The sequence below is a fragment of the Cherax quadricarinatus genome, chromosome 22 (genome assembly GCF_038502225.1).
Source record: "Cherax quadricarinatus isolate ZL_2023a chromosome 22, ASM3850222v1, whole genome shotgun sequence".
In the NCBI taxonomy this organism is placed as follows: domain Eukaryota; kingdom Metazoa; phylum Arthropoda; class Malacostraca; order Decapoda; family Parastacidae; genus Cherax; species Cherax quadricarinatus.
This window is the reverse complement of record NC_091313.1, coordinates 19136774-19150317: the sequence shown is the minus strand read 5'-3', so window position 1 is coordinate 19150317 and position 13544 is coordinate 19136774. Positions and strand designations below refer to the sequence as shown.

Here is a 13544-nt window from a genome sequence, read left to right as displayed (position 1 = left end):
AGATAAACCATAACATGGAATATAACAATTTAATCCACGTTGCAATTGCTGGCATGTACTCTATACTTCCGTATGCGTTACAAAACAAATGTGGTGGTATTTAAGACTTGGTAGGCAACGCTCTCGCCTCACACTGAGTCCGTGGTTCGATACCCGAAGCGGGTGGGAACGCTGGCATGTTTCCTTACACCTGCTGTCCCTGTTCACCTAGCAGCAAGTAGGTACCTGGGTGTTACTCGACTGGTGTGGGTCGCATTCTGGGGGACAAGACTGAAGGACCCCAATGGAAAAAAGACAGACAGTCCCCGATGAAGCACTGACTTTCTTGGGTTATCCTGGGTTGCTAACCCTCCCGGGTTAAAAATTCAAACAAATCTTATCTTGAGCCCTGACATGCTGCATCTAGTCCGGGGTTTATATCTGCAGGTAATTTTTGTAAAATGGAAGACCTGACAAGTCATCATAAGAATACCAAGTTTCTTGATACTCTTAAGACATTTACTTGATCTTTAACATGCATATATTTTTGCCTAAGAAGGAATTTGTGTAACTGTACACCTGAACACATTCCTAATGAATCTAATATACACCACCACCAGAAGTAAACTTTATTGAAGTTAAATATAAGTGTTGTCATAAATAATTTGTATTGAGAACATTATTACAGGTATAGAGTGGGAATAAGCTGCGACGATCTAACCTGGGATAACATAATCATCAAGCCTAAGAGTATGATGTATCTGCACTGAGGTGCCTGGCACTAGTGACTTGAGGCTGGGCAGCTGCTGGCATTACTCTCACCATTCATAACATTCCAGAATACACAGTCACACTCACGGAACTTGTGCAGTTATCAGTTGATGTTACCAACAGTTCTGAAGATACTTTATTCTCAAGTGTACGACTTCCGGGTCGACCTGCGATCAGCTTACAAGATGTAATTCGTACTGATTATGTAATGTTCTCTAAACAGGTGATTAATTCAGACGATGTTGTGGTGAAATATTACGAAACATTTGCACATTGTGCAGCGTTCATCCATGCACTAAGCACAGTTGACAGTTACCGAAAACGTTCACACGAACCTTTGATACCAATTATTTCCTGAAAGACTACAATCATTCAGCAGGACAGTGGTCAAATATTAAAATGTCTTAACAATTAAGGATACTAACAACTTTGTAAGTGTAAACATTTGTGGATGAGCTTACCTTAGCGACCCTGACTCCACCGAAGTGTGAGGAGCCCTGAGATGGCATCACCAGCAGCCCTCACCAGCACTAAATACTATTTCTCCTTTATTTTCCTTCATATATCAAAACAACCTCACTGACAGCGAGACCTCCACCTCCGTCTGAGGTTCACATTGCTACGGTGAAAGAAGATCAGCAAAACGAAACAGTTCCAAAGAGTAAACTCCGTATACAAAATAAGAACTTATTTCAGCTCATTTCCAAACAGCTTTGCTAGGTGCAACACTCTTTGAGCTGTGTTCCCTTGAGCTTGGTGTTGAGTGTAACTTGCTACCAGCTGCAGGCACACCTCACCCCCAATGTGGTATACCAGATGATAACGTCACCCACCAGCAGGTTACTTCCCACACCCGGAAGAATGACTCATAACGATGTTCTCGGAACCGCTGTCGCCGCCACACTGAACGACATGATCCGCTGAGTTGGGTATTTGGGCACCGCACTCGTCCGTATACTCCACTGACACACGCCACCAGTAACCAACACTTCATTAATACCACCTTCTTAATAATGTCCACTGTATCCACACATTCTCCTTTTTCATTCGAGTAAGTGCATAACTAAACGCATTTGCCTATTGGCGGACCCGACAGGGTGACGTCAACTGGCGTTACAAAAAAGCTTGACCACAGAATCAAACACAAGGAAGGCTTACTATGACTCAGTCTAATCACGTTTAAGCTTCCCAAGAACTGCATTGTATGCACAGACTTTATTAATACAACGATATCAATAATAACATGACCGAGAACGTACCCACGTTACCTCAGCGACCTGTGTATAGGTCCAACCTTTCCACAGAGATGAATGAATGTCAATATACAGTAGTATTATGTGGGTAAGTGGCATCACTTGTGATATCACACAAGCTCCGCCTCTTCCTCGACGTCACCACACTGGGCGGAGTCTGCCAACCATGACATCATCGTTCCTCAACCCTTGGCACATCATTGGCGGATATTACATGACGTCACTCTTGTGCCACGTTGATTGGCGACCATCGAGTGTGAGGATGACACATGTGTTATCGCATGACACATGAGAGTCACCACATAACAAGCAGGAGATGAATGCGAAACTGCCCAAAGAAATGATCTAGTAAATTCCAGCTGTTATGTTTTATATATATAGCCAAAGTGGCACACAATTATAATAAATCTTGCTCTTACCTTGTTATCTTACATATACAGCCAAACATAGTTATCATAAACCTTGTTACCTTACATATATAGCCAGAGTCAAACACAGTTATCTTCAACATTGTTATCATAATATAGCTAAAGTCACACACAACTCCCTCTACCTTTGCTATCTTAAAGCTTGTTATCTTACAAACAAGTCACGCACAACTACCAAGAGAAAAAATGTGAAAGTATTTAATCTATATGAATTTCTGATAAGATACATAAACAAGACAGTAATACCAACACACAGCTTCAAAAGGAGGTATGACAAGATCCTCGAAGATAAGAGGAAGTCAACCTGACTACAGTCAATTAAGAGGCAACCACACAGGTGTAGTAATAGGTAAGTACAAATACATAGTAAGCACGTGACGAGTACACATGGGTAAGTATAAGTGAGAATCTCACCTATTTCATAACTGAATCCGGCGACATTAGAGGAAAATAAAAACAGGGAAGACATGATAACAAAGTAAAAGATACAACAGAGACAAACTCTGTCAGATCGGAAACAACGGAGCACAAGTGGAAGTTCAAACCGTGAGTGAGCCCCAGGGATCAAGAGGGTGGTTCTTCAGCCTGAATATGTTCAACAGGCGGTGGACCGACATAGACGAGAAGTTCGTAAAAGCTAACACATACACTGCTTGAAGGACAGGTACGAGAGGGAACACTTCCTCAGGTGAAGAACAGAAGAAAACCATTAGAATATGTTGCACTGCTTGACACCCGTGTGTTACTAACCCCCCCCCCCCCCCGGCTAAGTAATACATCTCGTTTTGTATGCAATAAGATCACAGTAAAATGGTGATATTACAATAAGCAAAACAACCACAGTGAAAAAATAGTGAACTTCCAATCGCTTGGAAGTTCACTATTTTTTCACAGAGGTTGCTGTGCATCTCGTTTTATATGTACAATTTGTCTTATCTGTTGCAAGCACAGTGGCCCGTGGCCTGGTGGCAAAAGCTCTCGCTTCACACGGTGAGAGTCCGAGTTCGATTCCCGGCGAGGGTGGAAACATTGGGCGTGTTTCCTTACACCAGTTGTCCATGTTCACCCAACAGTAACAGCCTCGTTCATCAGGCCCTGATCGCGGACCGGGCCGCGGGGGCGTTGATCCCCGGAATGCTCTCCAAGTAGACTCCAGGTATCAGTAAAATGGGTACCTGGGTGTTTGTCGACAGATGTGAGTCGAATCCTGGGACAAAACTGACCTAATTTGGCCGAAATGCTCAGCATAACAAGCGACTTTCTATATAGTAGTATGTCATTGATGTCAGCCAGGACTGTATACTTTGTACATGTACTTGAAGAAATAAAGATATTATTATTATTATTAAATTTAGGATACCCAGCCGTACCCCTGTTAATCCTTTCTGGGCCTAGTTCCTAGGCCTTTTGTGTTTCCATATACTCTGACGCTACCTCCACAGGATGGATATTGAGTGCACAATAAAGTAACTGCACTGGCGGCAAAAATCTATATAAAAAAATCTGAGTAATCCGAGAAAGTCTGTTTTTTACCTTGTACCAACACGAGTTACAATAATCACAGAAAAATGCACTGAAAGTTCGTAAGAGAAGATTCAGTGATGGAGAGTAAGCACACAGCCGCTGTCTGTGTACAGCCCCGGGGAAAGCTACCCTGGTCTCGGATAACAGCGGCCAGCTGGTGGTACTGTTACCTCTGGGACAACCACCGTAACACTACTCTGCTCTTGTGTTAACCAACTCCAACACTTGTGTTGTAGACCTGCAGTACTTGTGTTGCAGGTGCACCTGATGGTCACCAGATATATTTATATACCATAACAAGAAGGCTCTGGTCACCGTGCTGGCAGATATGACCACAGGATGGTGCTTTATTTTGCCTGTGTCGAATAATTATGATGCGTACATGTGTACTCGGCGCACACTGCAACGATCGTAATAGAGCTGGATATGTTTCCCGGCATGGACGCGGGCTGGTGACTCTACTTACAACATGTCGACCCATGCAGTTGACTTTATTCCACTGAAATAGTTGCGTTATTATTCTCACGAGGGAGCGCTAAACCCGTAGATTATACAGGGCCTGTGGGGGAAGGGGGAAGACGGAAGGCATTCAGGCTTAATTCAGGGAATTGGAGCACAAATCAAATTCCCTAAATCAAGAGCCCCTCGCCAGCATCAAGGAACCTTGAGGGGTATGTGCGGCGTGTGCGTTCTAAAATCTCGCACCAGCCTGAGGTGTGTGTGTGTGTGTGTGTGTGTGTTAGTTACCATTTTGTCCTAGGCACATGTTGATTAGACACTAGGCCTGTTGTATATGAGTACGTGTGTGTGTGTGTGTGTGTGTGTGTGTGTGCTCACCTATTTGTGGATGCGGGGGTCGATTCATAGCTCTTGGTCCCGCCTCTTCCCTAGTTTAACAGACCCTTGAAAACACCTGCCGTTCTTACGTCAATCTTAAATCTGCTGGCAGCAGGTTGAAGAGTTTTGGACCACGCATGTTGACACAAGCCTTGGGTTAATGGGGGTTGAAAGCCTATCGACTAACCTATTCACCACGACTGAAGAATACTTTAATTCCTTAAACTGAGATTAAAATAACATCTCAGTGTATATATACTGAGAGGTGTACAATTCCCGGTGCCGACCCTTGTTTCCACTGCCGTTACTACCATACCTCACACTACAGTGACTACTTATGGTACCATCACACCTCACACTACAGTGACTACTTTTGTGTGTGTGTGTGTGTGTGTGTGTGTGTGTGTGTGTGTGTGTGTGTGTGTGTGTGTGTGTGTGTGTGTGTGTGTGTGTGTGTGTGTGTGTGTGTGTGTGTGTGTGTGTCAGGTATCACCACCTGCAGCGCCACCAAGAGCGGTGGGAAGTTGTTATTGCAGTGGTCAGGGAAAATCAGCTGACACGGCCCTTTGTCACATGACGACCCAGTGAGTGGTGATGACCTTATGAGGCGCGCGGCCGGCAGCGACTGCTGGTGTTCCTTGCTATACATGGGGTGCTGGATAAGTTTATTCAGGTACAGGTACACTTAAATACAGCTACATACATTATCATACACAGCAGCATATATGTAGATTACCTAAGATGACCCGAAAAAGTCAGAGTGACATTTCTATTTGGGTCCGACACACATGCCACTGTGGTAATTTTTAACTTATATTCAGATTGATTTTCACCGAATTATGTCATAAATAAATTTTCACTTTGGTATGCACTAATGCGCCTTTGTTAATATTTGTGGTGTTCTAGTTACCTGAGCCCAGCAATGATTTAGATAAACAGTGTACGACTTGCTCTTTGTATGTTTCTGTTTCTCGCCCTAATTACTGGCTCTGTGGCGGGCCACTACAGAGCGATCACTGGATTATTGGTTGAACTAGGTGATCAGAGTGCCTGTGGCACCAGTACCTGCCCTGGCCGCCGGCATCAACGTCATGAGTCTGTGGCACCAGTACCTGCCCTGGCCGCCGGCATCAACGTCATGAGTCTGTGGCACCAGTACCTGCCCTGGCCGCCGGCATCAACGTCATGAGTCTGTGGCACCAGTACCTGCCCTGGCCGCCGGCATCAACATCATGAGTCTGTGGCACCAGTACCTGCCTTGGCCGCCGGCATCAACGTCATGAGTCTGTGGCACCAGTACCTGCCCTGGCCGCCGGCATCAACGTCATGAGTCTGTGGCACCAGTACCTGCCCTGGCCGCCGGCATCAACGTCATGAGTCTGTGGCACCAGTACCTGCCCTGGCCGCCGGCATCAACGTCATGAGTCTGTGGCACCAGTACCTGCTCTGGCCGCCGGCATCAACGTCAAGAGTCTGTGGCACCAGCACCTGCCCTGGCCACCGGCATCAACATCATGAGTCTGTGGCACCAGTACCTGCCCTGGCCACCGGCATCAACGTCAAGAGTCTGTGGCACCAGCACCTGCCCTGGCCGCCGGCATCAACATCATGAGTCTGTGGCACCAGTACCTGCCCTGGCCGCCGGCATCAACATCATGAGTCTGTGGCACCAGTACCTGCCCTGGCCGCCGGCATCAACGTCATGAGTCTGTGGCACCAGTACCTGCCCTGGCCGCCGGCATCAACGTCAAGAGTCTGTGGCACCAGTACCTGCCCTGGCCGCCGGCATCAACGTCATGAGTCTGTGGCACCAGTACCTGCCCTGGCCGCCGGCATCAACGTCAAGAGTCTGTGGCACCAGTACCTGCCCTGGCCGCCGGCATCAACGTCAAGAGTCTGTGGCACCAGTACCTGCCCTGGCCGCCGGCATCAACGTCAAGAGTCTGTGGCACCAGTACCTGCCCTGGCCGCCGGCATCAACGTCAAGAGTCTGTGGCACCAGTACCTGCCCTGGCCGCCGGCATCAACGTCAAGAGTAGAAAGAAATATTATATCCTTCTATTTAAGTGTGAAGGCGGTGCTGGTGTAGGAGCCAGGGAGGTGAGGAGAACCCGACCCCGCCAACAGACGCCATGAAGATCAACAAGACTCTACCCATCCATCAGGATATTGAAGTTTTGCTATAGTAAGTGGCTTCCATAGGTCAGTGACATTTACCTATGTTAACGAAAAAAATTCCCAGTGCATGAATGTAATATAAATCTTAATAAATCTAACACTTGCCTAACGATAGAACAAACAATAATCTTGCAATACTAGATATTACTACCGAGGGTAAGATTGCAAGACACGAGGAGGTCAATAACAATATCAAGAGGAGCCTCACAACAGCCGGATGCCCAGCAGTAAGAGAGCCACCCCAACTATGCAGATCTGATGGCAGCCGAAAGCGTCCAGATGGTATCACCCTTCAAGCCTGGACAGACGGCAAGCAGATGGTGTGGGACTACACATGTGCATCTACCTTGGCTGATACCCATCTCCAGTACACCAGGGAGGAAGGAGGGGCAGCTGCCAGCTTCAGGGAGTCCCAAAAGTCTAGAAAATATGGAGAACTTGCCCATAATTATATGTTTGTTCCCATAGGCTCAGAGGCCCTTGGCTCATGGGGAAAGAGTACATCTAAGTTCCTTAAGGAGCTAGGCAAAATACTCATCAGGATAACTAGGGATCCCAGGACAGCTAGTTTTCAGTTCCAGCGACTCAGCGCTGCGGTTCAGAGGGGTAATGCCTGCTGAATTTTGGACACGCGCCCCAGCTCTGAGGAGATGGATGAGATTTTCGTTATTTATAATCTGTGACAAACACGTAACAATATGTACTAGACATGTATCACTCACACCTCATGTACTGTATATGCCATCTTTGTATCAACAATGTATCTCTAAAATCTTTTGTACCATATTATATAATAAAATATACCTATTGATAAAAAAAGAATGAAAAGATGGGGTGGTTGGGGAAGTGGAATATTCAAATGGCTTCAGGAAGAAATAAAAATATTCTTCCTTGAAGCCTTTTTATCCGTTTCTCCAAGGCTGTGGGTCCCACAGTTTTACACCAGAGGTGGACCCCAATATATATATATATATATATATATATATATATATATATATATATATATATATATATATATATATATATATGTGTGTGTGTGTGTGTGTGTGTGTGTGTGTGTGTGTGTGTGTGTGTGTGTGTGTGTGTATACTCACCTAATTGTACTCACCTAATTGTGGTTGCTGGGGTCGAGACTCAGCTCCTGGCCTCGCCTCTTCACTGATCGCTACTAGGTCCTCTCCCTCTCTGCTTCCTGAGCTTTGTCATACCTCTTCTTAAAACTATGTATGGTTCCTGCCTCCACCACTTCACTTGCTAGGCTATTCCACTTCCTGACGACTCTATGACTGAAGAAATACTTCCTAACGTCCCTGTGACTCGTCGAGTCTTCAGCTTCCAATTGTGACCCCTTGTTTCTGTGTCCTCTCTCTGGAACATCCTGCCTCTGTCCACCTTGTCTATTCCCCGCAGTATCTTGTATGTCGTTATCATGTCTCCCCTGACCCTTCTGTCATCCAGTGTCGTCAGTGTGTGTGTGTGTGTGTGTGTGTGTGTGTGTGTGTGTGTATGTGTGTATGTGTGTGTGTGTGAGTGTGTGTGTGTGTGTGTGTGTGTGTACTCACCTAGTTGAGGTTGTAAAGGGTCGAGTCCAAGCTCCTGGCCCCGCCTCTTCACTGGTCGCTACTAGGTCACTCTCCCTGAACCGTGAGCTTTATCATACCTCTGCTTAAAGCTATGTATGGATCCTGCCTCCACTACATCGCTTCCCAAACTATTCCACTTCCTGACTACTCTATGGCTGAAGAAATACTTCCTAACATCCCTGTGATTCATCTGTGTCTTCAACTTCCAACTGTGTCCCCTTGTTACTGTGTCCAATCTCTGGAACATCCTGTCTTTGTCCACCTTGTCAATTCCTCTCAGTATTTTGTATGTCGTTATCATGTCCCCCCTATCTCTCCTGTCCTCCAGTGTCGTCGGTTGATTTCCCTTAACCTCTCCTCGTAGGACATACCTTGTAGCTCTGGGACTAGTCTTGTTGCAAACCTTTGCACTTTCTCTAGTTTCTTTACATGCTTGGCTAGGTGTGGGTTCCAAATTGGTGCCGCATACTCCAATATGGGCCTAACGTACACGGTGTACAGGGTCTTGAACGATTCCTTATTAAGATGTCGGAATGCTGTTCTGAGGTTTGCTAGGCGCCCATATGCTGCAGCAGTTATTTGGTTGACGTGCGCTTCAGGAGATGTGCCTGGTGTTATACTCACCCCAAGATCTTTTTTCTTGAGTGAGGTTTGTAGTCTCTGGCCTCCTAGACTGTACTCAGTCTGCGGTCTTCTTTGCCCTTCCCCAATCTTCATGACTTTGCACTTGGTGGGATTGAACTCCAGGAGCCAATTGCTGGACCAGGTCTGCAGCCTGTCCAGATCCCTTTGTAGTTCTGCCTGGTCTTCGATCGAATGAATTCTTCTCATCAACTTCACGTCATCTGCAAACAGTGACACCTCGGAGTCAATTCCTTCCATCATGTCGTTCACAAATACCAGAAACAGCACTGGTCCTAAGACTGACCCCTGTGGGACCCCGTTGGTCACAGTTGCCCACTCTGACACCTCCCCACGTACCATGACTTGCTGCTGTCTTCCTGACAAGTATTCCCTGATCCATTGTAGTGCCTTCCCTGTTATCCCTGCTTGGTCCTCCAGTTTTTGCACTAATCTCTTGTGTGGAACTGTGTCAAACGCCTTCTTGCAGTCCAAGAAAACGCAATCCACCTACCCCTCTCTCTCTTGTCTTCCTGCTGTCACCATGTCATAGAACTCCAGTAGGTTTGTGACACAGGATTTCCCATCCCTGAAACCATGTTGGCTGCTGTTGATGAGATCATTCCTTTCTAGGTGTTCCACCACTCTTCTCCTGATAATCTTCTCCATGACTTTGCATACTATACGTGTCAGTGACACTGGTCTGTAGTTTAGTGCTTCATGTCTGTCTCCTTTTTTTAAAGATTGGGACTACATTTGCTGTCTTCCATGCCTCAGGCAATCTCCCTGTTTCGATGGATGTATTGAATATTGTTGTTAGGGGTACACATAGCGCCTCTGCTCCCTCTCTCAGGACCCATGGAGAGATGTTATCTGACCCCATTGCCTTTGAGGTATCTAGCTCACTCAGAAGCCTTTTCACTTTTTCCTCGGTTGTGTGTACTGTGTCCAGCACTTGGTGGTGTGCCCCACCTCTCTGTCTTTCTGGAGTCCCTTCTGTCTCCTCTGTGAACACTTCTTTGAATCTCTTGTTGTGTGTGTGTGTATGTGTGCGTGTGTGTTAATTACCATTTTGTCCTAGGCACATGTCGATTAGACACTAGGCGTGTGTGTGTGTGTGTGTGTGTGTGTGTGTGTGTGTGTGTGTGTGTGTGTATGTACTCACCTAACTGTAGTTGCAGGGGTCGAGACTCAGCTCCTGGCCCCGCCTCTTCACTGAACGCTACTAGGTCCTCTCTATCTCCCTGCTCCATTAGCATTATCATACCTCGTCTTAAAGCTATGTATGGTTCCTGCCTCCTCTACATCGCTCGCCAGACTGTTCCACTTCCTGACCACTATGACTGAAGAACTGCTTCCTAACATCCCTGTGACTCATCTGAATCTTCAGCTTACAAGAGTGACCCCTTGTTTCTGTGTCCCCTCTCTGGAACATCTTGTCTCTGTCTACCTTGTCTATTCCACGCAGTATTTTGTATGTCGCTATCATGTCTCCCCTATCCCTCCTGTCCTCCAGTGTCGTCAGGCCGATTTCCCTCAACCTTTCTTCAAAGGACATTCCCCTTAGCTCTGGAACTAACCTTGTCGCAAACCTTTGCACTTTCTCTCTCTAATTTCTTAACGTGATTGACCCGGTGCGGGTTCCAAACTGGTGTGTGTGTGTGTGTGTGTGTGTGTGTGTGTGTGTGTGTGTGTGTGTGTGTGTGTGTGTGTGTGTGTGTGTGTGTGTGTGTGTGTGTGTGTGTATGTGAGAGAGAGAGAGGGTAACTCACAGTCGTGAGTTAGAGTGTAAATGTTGATAATTTTACGCGCACATGTAATATTAACAGCTTGGAAAGTATCGGCTGGTAAGGAGGAGGAAGACAAAAACTTAAAGAACAGAAAGCGTGGACAGGGGCAACACAAAACCAAATGTTTTACTGAAGTTTGCACAGAGGCAAATGTAAATGAGGAAGACGGAAGAAAAAGTTTGGGAGGCTGACACGATCACTGAAGCGGAGGAGGGAATGTTGGAGTCACTCAGAAGGTAATTGTAATGTGTTTATACATGAGGGTATCGTGACTTGTATCGTGCCCAGTAGACACCCAGGAAGACAACACACATGGACGACACTGACACCCAGGAAGACAACACACATGGACGACACTGACACCCAGGAAGACAACACACATGGACGACACTGACACCCAGGAAGACAACACACATGGACGACACTGACACCCAGGAAGACAACACACATGGACGACACTGACACCCAGGAAGACAACACACATGGACGACACTGTAATATACAAAGCTGAGTTATGACGGTATATAATACCGACAAGTTAATTTCTGGTACACGTGTGTAACAACTGACTATCTTTATTGTTGGTTTAAAAAGTCACGTGAACAAACACCAGGAAACGTTTATTAAAAAACATTACGGTCCTGAGACCTTGGTCACTTCTCAGAAGTGGTCAAGGTCCCAGGACCGAGAATTGTAATAAATATGTCCTAGTGTTTCATGTTTCCTAAACAATTTGTTGGTATCTATTACCGAGGTTTATACCATCTTTAATGTAGAAACGTTTCGCCTACACAGCAGACATCTTCATTCAAATACAGAGGCAGCAGGTGTAGTAGTGGAATGAAGATGATGTAATCAGTCCATCAACCTTGGAGGAATGGTATTTGAGGTGGTCAGTCCCTCAGCCTGGAGAAGAGTTCAGCTTCATAGTCTGGAACAATATGAAGCTAAAGTACGAGATGGACTCTTAAGGGGCACGTAAGTTCCCCCGTCTTCTAATAACATCCTCATTTTCCCACTATAATCTACTTTGTCCATAATAACTATCACTTTTGCTTTGTCTGTTTGGTAAGGTGAAGTCCAGGATCTTTCCTTAATTCATGGTATAACTTAACAAATCTTTGAGGATATTTGTATTGTAACTTGCAGAGGTTAGAGCAAAGCTCAGAACTCTTCACCAGCATCAAGGTGCACCCCCCCCCCCGTCCCTCCACACTGATGGGAAGACAGTGTCAGGACGGGACAGTACAACTGTGTTACAATGGTGTTATAACGGTGTTACAACTGTGTTACAATGGTGTTATAACGGTGTTACAACGGTGTTACAATGGTGTTATAACGGTGTTACAACGGTGTTACAATGGTGTTATAACGGTGTTACAACGGTGTTACAATGGTGTTATAACGGTGTTACAACGGTGTTACAATGGTGTTATAACGGTGTTACAACGGTGTGCAGAAGAAATAAGCCAGTCACACAGGGGTTTTTTCGTGTTGGTCATCACGAGAAGGTTAACTGGTGGACCACAGCAGCGCAGTAGACCACAGCAACACAGTGGACCACAGCAACACAGTGGACCACAGCAACACAGTGGACCACAGCAACACAGTGGACCACAGCAACACAGTGGACCACAACACAGTAGACCACAGCAACACAGTGGACCACAACACAGTAGACCACAGCAAAACAGTGGACCACAACACAGTAGACCACAGCAACACAGTGGACCACAGCAACACAGTGGACCACAGCAACACAGTGGACCACAGCAACACTGGACCACAACACAGTAGACCACAGCAACACAGTGGACCACAACACAGTAGACCACAGCAAAACAGTGGACCACAACACAGTAGACCACAGCAACACAGTAGACCACAGCAACACAGTAGACCACAGCAACACAGTGGACCACAACACAGTAGACCACAGCAACACAGTGGACCACAACACAGTGGACCACAGCAACACAGTGGACCACAACACAGTAGACCACAGCAACACAGTGGACCACAACACAGTAGACCACAGCAAAACAGTGGACCACAACACAGTAGACCACAGCAACACAGTGGACCACAGCAACACAGTGGACCACAACACAGTAGACCACAGCAACACAGTGGACCACAACACAGTAGACCACAGCAACGAAGTGGACCACAGCAACACAGTGGACCACAGCAACACAGTGGACCACAGCAACACAGTGGACCACAACACAGTAGACCACAGCAACACAGTGGACCACAACACAGTAGACCACAGCAACACAGTGGACCACAACACAGTAGACCACAGCAAAACAGTGGACCACAACACAGTACACCACAGCAACACAGTGGACCACAACACAGTAGACCACAGCAACACAGTGGGCCACAGCAGCAGGGTGGACCACAGCAACACAGTGGACCACAGCAACACAGTGGACCACAGCAACACAGTGGACCACAACAACAGAGTGGACCACAGCAACACAGTGGACCACAACACAGTAGACCACAGCAACACAGTGGGCCACAGCAGCAGGGTGGACCACAGCAACACAGTGGACCACAACACAGTGGACC

At 46.5% G+C, this 13544-nt stretch overlaps 1 protein-coding gene across 14 annotated transcripts in view; it reads right to left on the bottom strand.

The window, feature by feature from the left end:
- The window catches only part of Sarm (sterile alpha and armadillo motif), a 500429-nt gene that overhangs the window by 165506 nt on the left and 321379 nt on the right, over window positions 1-13544 (bottom strand). Inside the window, exon 1 of one of the 14 annotated variants that reach the window (XM_070087525.1) lies at window positions 1212-1737. The exons of 12 other annotated variants lie outside the window; for them this stretch is intronic. In XM_070087525.1, coding sequence (XP_069943626.1) covers window positions 1212-1259 — 48 coding nt within the window. In that variant the 5' untranslated portion in view covers window positions 1260-1737. Of the gene's footprint in view, window positions 1-1211; window positions 1738-13544 lie in introns of those variants that run through there. One more of the 14 variants, XM_070087523.1, reaches the window with a different exon arrangement.